Source organism: Culex quinquefasciatus, chromosome 3 (genome assembly GCF_015732765.1).
Source record: "Culex quinquefasciatus strain JHB chromosome 3, VPISU_Cqui_1.0_pri_paternal, whole genome shotgun sequence".
Classification (NCBI taxonomy): Eukaryota; Metazoa; Arthropoda; class Insecta; order Diptera; family Culicidae; genus Culex; species Culex quinquefasciatus.
The window spans coordinates 5,349,521-5,363,618 of record NC_051863.1 but is presented as its reverse complement, the minus strand read 5'-3'; the positions used below and the strand labels follow the sequence as shown (position 1 = coordinate 5,363,618).

The window sequence follows — 14,098 nt, the reverse complement described above, 5'->3', positions numbered from 1 at the left end:
AACCACATTGCGATAGTTTGGACGCTGATGGTTGCATTCGCCCCACATACTGCTAGATATGCAACTGTTTTGTGGTGTTTGTGAGTGTATTTGCATTATTGTGATCGCGCAATGCAATTATGGGAATATTCCGGAAAAACAAGACAATTTAAAAGCGTGTTTGCGCTGGCAACACTGTCTTGTTATTTTGTTTATAATTTGATTATAATTCAAATTGCATTTCTCTGCATCTGTTTTCGAAATACACAAATATGGGTTATGCAACAGACGACTTCATTAAAATTATTCATCCGTGCATTACATTCCACAAATCCAACAATCTTCAAAGCACTCTCAAAGGATTCAACCCCTTGGAGAACCATTCTACAAGATACTTTCTCGACAGCCGCAATGTCGTAAGCATTGTGCAGATGCTCAAAATTTGTGAATTCATATGACCAAGGGGGAGACAAGCCTCATAAAACCCATTTGAGCACACACTCCCAATAGTCCGGAATCTGCTTCCCCTCCATCGAGACTGACAGTAATTTTACCAGCTGGTAGCACTTGAGCAGAATATGCTCGTTTTTGCTAGTGCAGGAAAATGAGATTTTTCCATTTTCGTTTCGAAGAAGCAAAAAAAAATCCTACTGCGGAATGGAAAAAGAACAGGAAGTTCAACGGAAAGTGTGGAAAAGGGGGGGAGTTATTCTTCGCTTTCCTCTCTCTTTAGTCTAGCATATTTGCAAACGGAAAAGTAAATGATAATCTCGCCCAAACTGCAGTGTGGTTTTAATCCAGATTGGCAGCTACTTAAAACACACCAAGCGGAACAAGTATTTTTTTTTGTCACCACAAAGCGTTGGTTTCGTGAGTCTTTTTTGGTTAAAGCTTCTAAGAAATGCTATTCAATTCAAAAAGATAAAAATGTCTCAAAATGGTATAAGTCCCAAAATTAGAAACATACTGGATTCATTGAAAAATCCTACCTGTATGGAGTGGCACGGTTGTCTAAAAAAAAAACACAAGCGTCACTGAACCACAAACTAGGCCAATTTCGTCAACCCGTGTGCCACACCCCGGTGCTAGTCCTGTCAGCGGTAAAAAGTGGTTCGCAAATTGTGGCACGAACCATATCGGGTATAACCCTTTTAGACGTATGTGTGGGGATCCTGGATTGGAATCAGCGAGTTGGAAAAAATACTGTTTCAGTCCACGGAAAATAAGTTGGTTTTTAGATTTTAGGGAACAGTGTAAGATGTCTATTTTTTTTGGATCTGGATTGAAATATGGATACATAATTCAACAAAAATGTTTTTAAATTAATTTTTGTTGATGAAATTTTGTGTGAACTTATTCTATGACCGAAGAAGTCTTTTGGATCATTAGTTCGACTTCATACAAGTTTGGCAGCCGTCCATATTAAAATTTTCGAAAATCTTTATCTAGGAAACGGATTTTAAGATCGATTTGGCGTCTTTGACAAAGCTATTGTATTGCTTAGAACCTTCAAGATAAAAATAATCACTCATAAAAAATGGGTAAATTTACCAGTACTGAAAGTATGAGCAGTTCTTCACGAAATCGGTCTTTTTTTATTAATTTCAATTTTTGTATTTTTTAATCCGGTTGAAACGTTTTTGGTGCTTTTGGTGTGCCCAGAAGCCATTTTGCATCATTAGTTTTTACATATAATTGTCCATACAAAATGGCTTTAACTTGAAAACGGTGCACTTTATCAAAATTTCACTGAAGTAAGTTTTGATTGCAAATTCGATTTTGAAAATGAAGTTTAAAAATTTTTGCGCAAATAATTCAATTTTTAGAAAAAATCAACATTGATTAAAAAAATCATAACTCGGTCAACAATTTTTTGCACAACCTGAAAATTTCTGAAAAGTTGGCATTTGATTTCCCCTAACATATTAGAAAAAAAGCGTTTTTTTTTTCGCAAATCAAGTTTGAGTGACAAAAAGTTAAATTAAAAATCACCAAATTTGTTTACCGAGCATCCTTTTTTTAGTGTAGTCCTTATCTATACTTACAACTTTGCCGAAGACACCAAATCGATCAAAAAATTACTTCAATTTCTGGCTTATACTTTCAATATATTTTATTAATTTTATATTTTTTGTTTAGTTTCCCTTGACCTCGGCAAGACAGGAACTTTCACAAATATTTCATCGGCCTTATTATTTTTGGAAATGTTTTAAATGACAAAAATGCCATATTTTGAGCTTTGGCACAATTTATTTATTTGGCGGCGTTGTATTTTTTTCAAAAAATCATCACTTTCTGATCATTCGAATATTTTTCTTCCAAATCAACCTCAACAATTGAAAAAGCCCAAAAGCACTTATTTTCGACCGTATCAAATGTTAGGGTTGATAATTTTAGATGGCTTAAACATACTACAGTACTTTTCGATTGTAAATTCAAATTTACATACAACAATAGTTAACTTTTTTTAAGTTTTTTTTAAATCATATTTTTCTAAAAATTGCCATTACCACCAAATGAATTTTGATCACCTTTGCTTTAGCCCAAATTATGGCATTTTATAATTTTCTTGATTTTATTTATTTTGATGAAATGTTGTGTATTTAAAATTTCAAAAAATCAGTGTTTTAACACATAAATTACCAAGTTCTGAAATTTCAATTCTCATTTTTGGATATGTTTCCGATAGTAAAAAATGCCATATTTTTAGCTGTGGCACAAGTTGGTAAAATTTATTAGGCAGTGTTGACATTTTTTCGGAAAATCCTTGGAAAATCCATCACTTTCTGACCTTTTGAAAAAAAAAATATTACCAAATCAATCTCACATTTGAAAAGGCCCAAACACACTTGTTCTCAACCATATCAAATTTCAGGGCTGATTTAAAAGAAATAAAATTATTTTTAATCGAGTGATCGGAAAATTTGAGATGTATCTTGTAAAGTACTTTTCGATTGCAATTTTGATTTTAAATGCAAAAATAAATTTCGACTTTTTTCGTAAAATTGGCAACACTGCGATTTTGTATGGACGCATGCCAAAATCGTTGTTGGAAGTGTCAGAGAATTGCTTTACTTAACATCCTTATAACTTCCAACTTTTGAAATTTTAAATGAACAAATGGCTTGAGGATACTTGGAAGGCTTGCCTAAATGTGTTATTCAATTTATTTAAGCAGAAGTAGTGTTTTGAAACTCTGTTTAATTTTTTAAATCCAAAAATGATGCATTAAAACAATTTTGCAGCTTTTTAAACATTTTGTTTTCAGGCAAACAAGCCTCAAATGACAAAAAAACAGTCGTTTTTTGCCAGAAATTCGCTGTTGATCCAAATTTGCTGAAAAGTTGTTGCAAAAATTGATCATTTGGTGGTCCTCAAAAAGATTCAGCAGGTCAAAGCATTTTTTTTGGAAAAATAAAAAAAAGTTTCCAAAAAGCAAAAAAAAAATGTCAAATTTCATAAAAAAAATAGAAAAGTTCATAGAAATGTTTTCAACGGTTTTCGGAAGTTTAAAAAAAAAGATTTTTAATTGATTTTGAAAATCTACGTCAAAATTGATCTACTTTTAATCATTAAAAAATGAGTAAAATTTGTTAAGTGTGAACCCTGGAAACGATTTAATAGAAAACTTTTGAATAGTGCCCTTTTATGCATCTATCAGAAACCATTTTTAGTGCAAAATTATCCAAGCACTTCATCAATCTCAATAATTTTCAATCAGGACAAATGGACAAATGGACAAATCGCAAAAATGGTAATTTTCAGAAGCTAAAAAATAAATAAATAAATTTTAGCAAAAAATCCTAAAAATATGGTGTCTTCGTGGAAGTTGTTTTAAATTTAATGAAGATCCTACAGCTGAGAATTGATAAAGATTGGACTTCAAACGATTAGAGGGAGGGGTTCCCGTGGTCGGAATGAGCTCAAATTTGGAATTTTGCCTAAAGATGGGTCAGTCTTTGATTTCAGGGGGTAGCCCTGAGAAAGCCCAGATTTGGACTCATCCACACACAGACATTGAATTTCGTCAGAATCGGATTCTAATTCGATATGTAAACGTGAAATGTGTATATTAAAAGTTTCGCGAGTGATTTTATAGCATTTCCTCGGTGATAAATTCAAAAAGTTATAAAAAAAGCAATTGTCAAAAAATGCTAACGGAATTCGTAAAATGATGAAGGCTATTAAATTAGATCAAATTTAGCGAAATTCAGCATAAGTTAATTAATTACACTATTCCCAGTAATACCCATCAAGACTCTCCGTGCATCCACCCCGACATCCGCCACAATTCCATTAGATTTATGTACCTTTCACCCGAACTCAACCTCACCACCCACTGCTGATGGCTAACGGAGGATCCCTCCGTCTAGGCACAATGCGTTCCAGAAGGCGCCATCTTCCTCCCACCAAAATAGGGTCCTTCTTCGAGGGCAGACGCTCGCTTCGCCTCGAAGAGGATGAAAGGTTCAAGAACAATATTTGCCGAAAGCTCCTTCGCAGGATATTTGCCCAGATTTTAGTCAAAATTGGCGCCGCATTCAGTCAAAGTCAAACGTGAAAGCCACTTTGATTTTAATTAAAACTACTCGACTCGAGAGGGGGTTTGCTGCTTGGAATTTTCGAGCAGCCAACAAATCTGGCCGATTTGTTTCAGCAGATTGGCATCAATTTGTAAGAGTCTCGTCAGCATTAATTCGTTGAGTGAGGACTCTTTAGGTTGAATGGTTTTAAAATTGGACCAAAAATGCAAAAAAACAACGTCGCAAGACTGTCTTGTCAGCTGAGCCGGTTAAGGATGAGCTCACTCCACGCTCGAGCAGATGGTGAGTTCGAACTAATCGATGATGTCAAAAGACTGTGGTATGTTGGTTGGTTGGCTGATGGAGACAGAGCGAAGACAAAAAATTGTCTGATGACTCATACAGTATTTTTAACGGTTTGAGGGGTGTCGTGATCGAACAACCTTGCGCGAACGCACTTGTAGGGGAGACTTGGGATAATATTTTTTTGTAATAAACACTCAATTTGAGATATTTTGTTTAGTTTTTTGTTGAAATTCGGAATTTTGAGAAACCATCTAATTTGTCTAAGTTAGAAAAACTAAAAAGAAGTTTTTTTTTTATTTTCAAGTCCCCCAAATCTCCCCTCAACTCCTGTGCATTAGCGATTGAAGAGAGTCGGAAAAAGCGGCAAACATATCCATCGGCTCGTCGTCGTGACGGGGCTTATATATGGCTTTCCTGTGGCCGCAGCACTCTCAATTCCTTCTGTTCGCAACGGAACGGAACCCATCGCTGCCTACTGTGTGCCTAGACCGGGCGAAGCCAGCCAGGTCATCAACTAAGATAATGGCAGGATGGTGTGCAATTAATTATTATTAGAAGGAGCCGCCGCCGCCGTCGTCGTGCGGAGTTTTTGATGGCCGGTTCTCGGAAGAACGGAATCGGCACTTTTCCGAAAGAGTGGGGATGAGTTGGTAGGGAAATTAATTAAATGCGAATCGGAAGTGTGGTCTGCCGCCGAACAAACCACCAACTTGAACGTTGTTATTTGAGTGTTGCTCGGAAAAATCATGGAAATTTGGCATAGTTCAACTCTAAACTCGCTTCAAATTTGTGTGTCTTCGCTTGTTTGCATTCGTTTCGGAAAATGACTATGGATGGCTGAATCGGTTGAAAAGAGTTAAGAAAAACAGAGTCAGTAGAAAAAGTTTCAAACTTTTCCCGGACGAAAAGCAAAGCTTAAATCTTATTCTGCATATTTTTGAATGAGCTGCCATTTCCAAACCGTAGTTAAAGTTGACGTTTTGTCACCTGGATAAAGTGCAGTTTCAGTCGGAGCAGGGAAAAGTTTTTCTTTCTGTATGTTTCCAATCAGTTTTGCATACAGATAGGTTGAAACAAAGTTTGCTGTTCGGTGTAAATATAGCACGGTTAAAAGCTGGGTGCATTTTGTTTCTGGTGGAAAACTTTCTGGAAACTAAATTTGCATTATGTTTTTTTGTGATTTTAATGCAAAAAAAAATCTTACGAAAATAACTATTTGTGGTAGATAAAAATGCCTTAATCACCAATAAAGAAGGATACACAAAAAAAAGCTGTAAAAACTCATTATTTATGCCTCTTTAAAAAGAATCTATAGAAAAAAATCCTCTCCTTTTTTTAAATAATGGGTTTGGTATTTTCATTCGTTTCATTGTAACTTGCAATTATTTCAACTCCCATAACACTCAAAACCTCTTACTAACATTTTAAAACTCTTTGAACAATGTGACATAATTTAAAATAACCAAGTATGCTTGTTTTTTTTTTCAATTTTACAGGAGGTCACTTTGACCAACTTTTGTTGTAGGAAAAGCTTTTCTGCTCCTGTTTTGTGTTTTTCATTTTTCATTTAAAGTACAGTCGACTCTCTGGCTGTCGATCTTCTCGATATCAATATTGCTCCATGTACCGATGAATTCTTCAGTCCCTTAAAACTGCATACTTCGATTGTCTTTATTCCTCGATATTTTCTCTTGTTTGAAGGATCTCTTCCTCGACGGTCCCTTGGATTCTATTTGCTTTAAACATCTGTTCCGGTTGTCAATAATTTCACTTTCTCATGGCTTGCATAGACATTTTTCTTTGAAAACGAAGCTTTGAAGGGTGTTTGACATTTCTTTGTATTTGTTTGCTGAGCGTTGCCATGATTCTCTCCCATAGCTGGTTAGCAAAAAAAAACAAATTTCAATCGAGTCTTCATTTTGCATCGTTCTGTAAACTGATGCTTCTCTTCCTCGACGGTCCCTTGGATATTGACAACCAGAGAGTCGACTGTATTCTAATTTGCCTTTATCGTGTTTAGTCCATGTTTGATTTTGATAGTATTTGTTTTTTTTTTCTTGTTTTTCACATTGTAATATCATTTGAATTGTAAAACATGCGTAGAATATACATAACAGATACATTACAAAAATTAATGCTCACTTGTTTTTCCTTAAAATGAAGGTTTTTTTTTTGCAAAAAAGACAGGGCCAAAGTTGACCCAGATTCACATCAAACAAATCAATCTGCCAACCCTGAAATTACTTGAAAATTTATAAATTTTTCTTTCCAATGCCTTTTAAAGAACATCCTTTGGTTCCTGCACGGAGAAAAAAGAGTTCCCAAAATCGTGAACAAGCGTTCATGAAAATGGGAACCACGAACAATGTGTTCAAATCCCATGGTACGTTTTTGGAAATCGTACCATGGGATTGGAACACTTTGTTCGTGGTTCCCATTTTCATGAACGCTTGTTCACGATTTTGGGAACTCTTTTTTCTCCGTGTGGGTTGGGTTGTTGCTGTTGAATAATTTAGGAAGGGACTAATTTTTGAAGGGACTGAAAATTTTATTGTCGGCCCCCAAAATCGGAGAGCAAAAAAAAATTTTTTTCGAAAAACTTTGAAATTTTAATGAAGATTAGATGCCAATGTGAAATGTATTTTTAAACATGTTAAGGCTCATTTAAAAAATAATTTATGTGAAATTCCAATGTTTTTTTGCGATTTTTCCTCTATGCTTAGATTTTTTGAAAACTTAGATTAAAGTCGAGGGACATAAATTTCAAACATATTTGCAATTTGGTTTTCTTGAAATAAACAGCAAATTTCACAAAAATATCTTTTTGACAATGAGAACCAAACCAATCATTTACGATACATCACGAGTTGAAAAATGATGGCTGATTTGTGATAGGGTAAAGTAGTCATCAATGAGACACGGGGAAAGTTTTAAACAATCAGGCTCATATTTGGGGGAAAGATGTGTCTACTAGATACACGTCTGCTATAATAAAGGCGTTGGTTATGGACGCTCCCTTGCAAAGTTATTCATAAAAGATTGATTCTGGGGTGTAAAAGAAATTATGACTAAAAATTACATTTTCGCTCATAGACTGTCATTAACACAAAAACTAATATTTTTCCAAATTTCTTTTATCATTTCACAGGTCATGAATAGGACTACAATGTCCTATTATTGAGTTTGGCCAAAATTTATAATATACCCAGAATCTAGGGCTGTCTCGTTGTTACCCACTCTTTTCGGCACATAAGTAACAATGAGACACTTTGATTTTTCTTCATTAAACTTTTCAAAATCTATGGAAATCTTTCAAAACATAATTTGTAAGTGATTTTTGGCATATTTATTGAGTTTGAACTTCATTCAATGAAAAATATAAAGTTATTTGGTAAAATATATGGATTTTACATAATTTAAATACTTTTTACTATAACTTTTGATAATAAAAGTTTCATGTTGGCAAAATTTCTTTAAAATGTTCAAAGCAATGGAACAATATAAAACACATGATGTTTTACTAGAAAAGTATTGATTTTTGTAGAGTGTCTCATTGTTCCCCAGCTGTCTCATTGTTCCTGCCAAGTGCGTCTACAATGAGACAGTTAAATAACTCTGGCTGTAGACGTCAGATCGATCTCATATTTTGGTTAATGATAGAACACCTTAAAAATAATAAAATGCAACAAAAAACTTATTAAAACATGCTGATGAAAAAATTACAAAAATCGTTGAAAGTCAAAAACCAGAAGTGTCTTATTGATGACTACCCTACCCTAATGAGAAAACAAATTTTTCACAAATATTAAGATTTAAGAGGCTGTAACTCAGCAACCAGATGTCTGAACAACAAAGTCAAAACAATTGTAGGAAATTTTCACAGCTGTTCGAAATTATTTATATATCAGAAATATTTGTATCAAAAAGCAAAATTTTTCGAACATGAGCAGTTATTTTAGGTTGAATCTAGAGTAATCTTTCTATTATTATTTTTCTTTAAACCTGACTTTTGTACAAAAACAATTGATGAAAATTTAGGCTATTTTAATTCGTTGGATAACTTTGTGTAACTGTCTAAAATCTTCAGATTTGTTCAAATTGTTATTTGATTTGATATAAACATTATGGTTTCTTTCTGGAAGTTAAACAATTGATTTAGCAATTTTAAGGACATGAGAAAAAAACTCAGTTTTTGTCGTAGTTATATTTATTAATTTCCAGTTTAATTTTCTGGTATTGATATTTATTTTGATATTTATTATGATATTTATAGTACAAAAGGCAAATTTTGATAAAATTGCATGGTATCTAATCTATTCTAATCAATTGAAAAATTGTATGGTTTGTATAATAAGTCATTTCATCGTCGTCGTTTTGCCTTTTGCCGTAATCTGAACAAATAACAAACACTCAAAAAATCTATCAATTAAATAGCAATGAATCCAGTAAATCATAAATTAACTCAAACAAAGTGGATACTGATGACAACCACTTTACGTTTCAAAATTTAATTACAAACCGAGAGAGGATTTATTACCAAACCAGCAGAATGCATTTTTCTGGTTGGATTTTGCTGATTTCGGCAATAATTAAGCAGCTGCGAAAATATCAATTTTTGGCATGATTCAGGTAAATTCGTCACGATTTTGATTTTTAGTAAGCTGTCAAATGAACATTTTTAAGAATTGAAATAAAACTTTTACGTCAATGAAGTTGTTCTAACGAGACAACACTCAATCAAACTTATTAAAATTTAGTGACGATTTTGGCTTAAGCAAAGAAATGCGAAGAAAGAAGAAGAAAGAAACCAGATGTCTAACCTAAAACTATCCTCTATAAGAGTCTGGTGCATTTAAAGCAAACTAATTGTCAATTAAATTCTTACAGAGACGCTTTATAAATCATAATAGTTTCTAGGATACTCATCTTCTTGAGTTGATTGATCAAATTTCAAATTCATCAGCATATCTTCTAGATCTTTTACAACCCCATCGCCAAATTCTTCCAATTTTTATGTAACCATTTATTGCCTCGCAAATTGGCCATAAAATCTGACGAGATTTTCCCCGTGACATCATTACATCCGTACGTGGGCACATGTCGCCAAATGTTGTAATCTAATATCGCCCAGGATGACGCAATAGCCATGTACTCTTCCCTCCCCCAGTTCTCTTACCTTTGATCAGCCGCTGCAGGATGATATCTTTGTGGTCCTGCGAGTGCGGCTCACCGACGATGATCAGCAGGTAGCACCCGGTCAGCGGACTCGGTGGCCCGACGCCGATGATGCTGGGCGGCCCGTCCGAGCAGCCCGCATCCAGTGCCATCACCGGATCACCGGCGCCGGTTCCGGCCTCCTCACTGACATCGCCGGCCCCACCACCGGGACTGACCGTGCCGCCATCGCCGCCACCACCACCTCCGCCGTTCATGGTGGCACCTTCCCCGGGGGCACCGTTGAGGCCGTTCTCGGTGGCATTGCCGTTGAGACCTTCGCCACCTCCGGTGGCCACCGCCCCGGAACCCCCGTTCAACTCCAGCGGGCTACTCTGGTCCCCCGCAGACATCGCACCGGTGGACAGGTTGGACAGTTTGCAACGGAACGACACTCTTAACCTTTGGCCTTCTTTTGAACTCTTCACACTCACTCACACGGACACTGGGTTCTGATTTCCAGAAAGCTCTCGGAGCTGTTGCTGTCTGGTCGGACCTTCACACGATATTGTCGGTCGACGGAACAGGCAAAAAACCGGATGGTCCTTTTTCCGCGTGAGAGTGTGTCAGTGGCCAAGTATTATGGCCGCACCCGTGCTGTGTATGCCTTCAGGTCCTGTCAGAATCGACCTCAGAGCGTGTGGAAATTCACTAACACACTAGCCTCGTGGCTTACTCTCTCTCCCTCTCTCTTCAACACTCGAATGCTCTTGCTTTTCCGTCACAACAACAACAACGAGAGAACCTTCTTGGAAAAGCGGGTCTTCAACCTCTTCCTGTATTGTTCCCTTTTCGGTAGGTCCTTTCGGTGCGCTGCGCTCGCTCTCGGAAAATCGCTCACAAACTCTCACTCGCGAGCGCCGCTCTCTGTGCTCTTCGCTTCACACCACAATTTTCCAACGACTGTCGTCGTCGTAGTAGGCTGCACAACACACACAGAAGGAAACTTTTCCACTGCTGATACTTCTTCTGCGTGTTCTTCGTCGTCGTTTTTCGTCTTTCGACACTCACAGACAGATCAATGAAATTTTTCCCTTTTCCACGACTTTTTTTTTCTATTTTGTAAATTTATTGGACAATCTTTAGACGTCAAATTTGGACGTGTCACTTTTAAAAGGACGATTTCACGGAATATCTCTTTTTGTATGTGGAAAAACGCGAAACTTAATAATCACTTTTCATGCAATTTGGAAAATCAAACTGGCGAACAATGTACGCTCTTTGGTTGGATAATAAACTTGAACGAGATCTTTTTTTTTACTTCCTATCAATCGAATAACTTTTATTAATTTCGCGTAAAACGAAAACTTTCCGGAAAAACACTTCCGTTCGCTGGCGCTGCTGCTGCTGAGAGCTCGTCGTATTCCCTTCGAGGTTGATTCCTTTCTGCTCTTCTGGTGACAGACTAGTTAGTGGGAAGCCGAGCCTTTTCAATATTCTTTGGACAACTTTTTTTTTCTTCTATTTGGTATTATATCTCTTTTTAACTCCCTCTTGTTCGAGCACTGGAGAAGACACTCTGCGACCGGCGTTTACAGAGTCTAGGAGCCAAGTCACCACTTTCTGCGAAAACGATTTCGGTATGACACCGGAGCGAAACACCACAGTCTCGGGGAGCGAGCAAGTGCGAGCGCGAATCATGCGGCGAAGACGACGACGACGACGACGGTCAGGCCGAACCGGCAGAGCCTCACGACGACGGGGATCCCGTAACGAATCCCCAAAAAAAAAATGAAATCGCTCTCGCTCTTTCTCTTCTGAAGTGAGCACTTTTGGCAGCTCTCACGTGCGCGCATGCCTAGTGAGGCACATGGCATGGCACGGTAATGAGCAATAGGGGGAGTTCCATGCCAAAAAAATGATGTTTGGATACAATTATCTGGTATATCTGGTAAGTTTTTTTAAAATTTACTTAATTGAATTAATTCTTAATCAAAATTGTAATTAAAACAGTCCTTTTTTCGAATAAAGTTATGCAACGAGTAGAATTCCATTTTTTGGCAACTCCAAAAACAGCCTCTAAATTTGATTTATTTTTTCGAAAAAAAATTTCTGGCTTAAACAACCTTTGGATTGTGAATCCAACTGCCTACCAGCGACTCTACCGAGACAGGACCCAGGGAGACGACTCCTACACCTTGATTGAGCTCTAGGTTAGACCGGGACCAACATTTACTTCCCCGTCCGACAAATCTCGTCTCTAAAAATGTCACCGGGACCGTCTGAGATCGTCAAGATAAACTTTAAAAACACTCTTGGCAAAATTCATAATAGTATCGAAAAGTAATACTTTTGTGCACATGTGCTGAAAATTTATATTTTTCAGCACTCCAATTAGTGCTAACATTCCACCAGTTTTGAAAGCAAAGAAACCCATGTGTGGCGAAATTTTTAAAAGGCACCAATAATATTTTGCAGTTCTAGAAATTAACAAATTAAGAGCGAGTTTTTCACCAATGTGTAACAGGTCGTATCGAGGTGCTCCGATTTGGATGAAACTTTCAGCGTTTGTTTGTCTATACATGAGATGAACTCATGCCAAATATGAGCCCTCTACGACAAAGGGAAGTGGGGTAAAATGGGCTTTGAAGTTTGAGGTCCAAAAAACCTAAAAAATCTTAAAATTGCTCGCATTTCCGTAAAACTTCATCAATTCCAACTCTCTTAGATGCATTCGAAAGGTCTTTTAAAGTACTTCAAAATGTGCCATAGACATCCAGGATTGGTTCGACTTTTTCTCTTAGCTTTTGCAAATTACTGTCAAAAATTGATTTTTTTATAACCTTAATATCTTTTTGCAACAGCCTCCAACACCCATACTCCCATAGGTCAAAAGATAGGTAATTACATGGACTATAAGCCTATGGTATTAACTTTTTGGCCAATCGCAGTTTTTCTCAAAGTTTTTCGATTTTTCTAGAACAAACATTTTACAACGTTAGTTTTTGGCCGGTAGGCCGCCATAGCGGCGCTTTTTAGTCTCAATTTTGTCATATTCGGAATCCTCGGACAATTTCACGTAAGTTAGAAGTATTGGAGTTGTAAATTTGATTGGAAAAAGTGCCATTAAGAATTAATTAAAATATTTTTTAACAATTTGTTTAATTAGGGGTAAAACAGGTTTTCGCCTACTTGATACTGCATTTGACGTATTGATCACAGGGTAAATAAGATCTATTTCTTTTTTCAAAAATGTTTTATTTAATTATTTATTAAATCAAATTTACAACTCCAATACTTATAACATACGTGAAATTGTCCGAGGATTTCGAATATGACAAAATTGAGACTAAAAAGCGCCGCTATGGCGGCCTACCGGCCAAAAACTAACGTTGTAAAATGTTTGTTCTAGAAAAATCGAAAAACTATGAGAAAAACTGCGATCGGCCAAAAAGTTATTTCCGTAGGCTTATAGTCCATGTAATTACCTATCTTTTGACCTATGGGAGTATGGGTGTTGGAGGCTGTTGCAAAAAGATATTAAGGTTTTAAAAAAATCCATTTTTGACAGTAATTTGCAAAAGCTAAGAGAAAAAGTCGAACCAATCCTGGATGTCTATGGCACATTTTGAAGTGCTTCAAAAGACCTTTCGAATGCATCTAAGAGAGTTGGAATTGATGAAGTTTTAGGGAAATGCGAGCAATTTTAAGATTTTTTAGGTTTTTTGGACCTTAAACTTCAAAGCCCATTTTACCCCACTTCCCTTTGTCGTAGAGGGCTCATATTTGGCATGAGTTCATCTCATGTATAGACAAATAAACGCTGAAAGTTTCATCCAAATCGGAGCACCTCGATACGACCTCTAGAACAAACCGAGCAATATTTACAAATACTGCCTCTTAAAGCGAAGAAGGCATTTTTAAAACGATTGTTCTCAATTCAATAATCACAATAATCACTTGGAAAAATATTAATCATCCTTCGGCTAATAGGATTCATGTAACGGATAGTCTTTTGTCACACATCTTTAATTTTTAAAGTACCGTAAACCAGGGTGACATTCATAGCTGGGCTGACTTTGACAGGCTTGGTATGCAATATGAAAAGAAGTTAAATGAAAAGAAGTATTTTAATA

The 14,098-nt window shown here is 36.4% G+C and overlaps 1 protein-coding gene across 1 annotated transcript in view; it reads right to left on the bottom strand.

The window, feature by feature from the left end:
* Nucleotides 1-11,614, bottom strand: part of LOC6046262 (microtubule-associated protein futsch) — a 155,926-nt gene extending 144,312 nt beyond the window's left edge. The window contains exon 1 of the mRNA XM_038262464.1: nt 9,985-11,614. Within this exon, the coding sequence (XP_038118392.1) occupies nt 9,985-10,375 (391 nt within the window). The 5' untranslated portion in view covers nt 10,376-11,614. The remainder of the gene's footprint in view (nt 1-9,984) is intronic.
* Between the last annotated feature and the right edge of the window lie 2,484 nt (nt 11,615-14,098).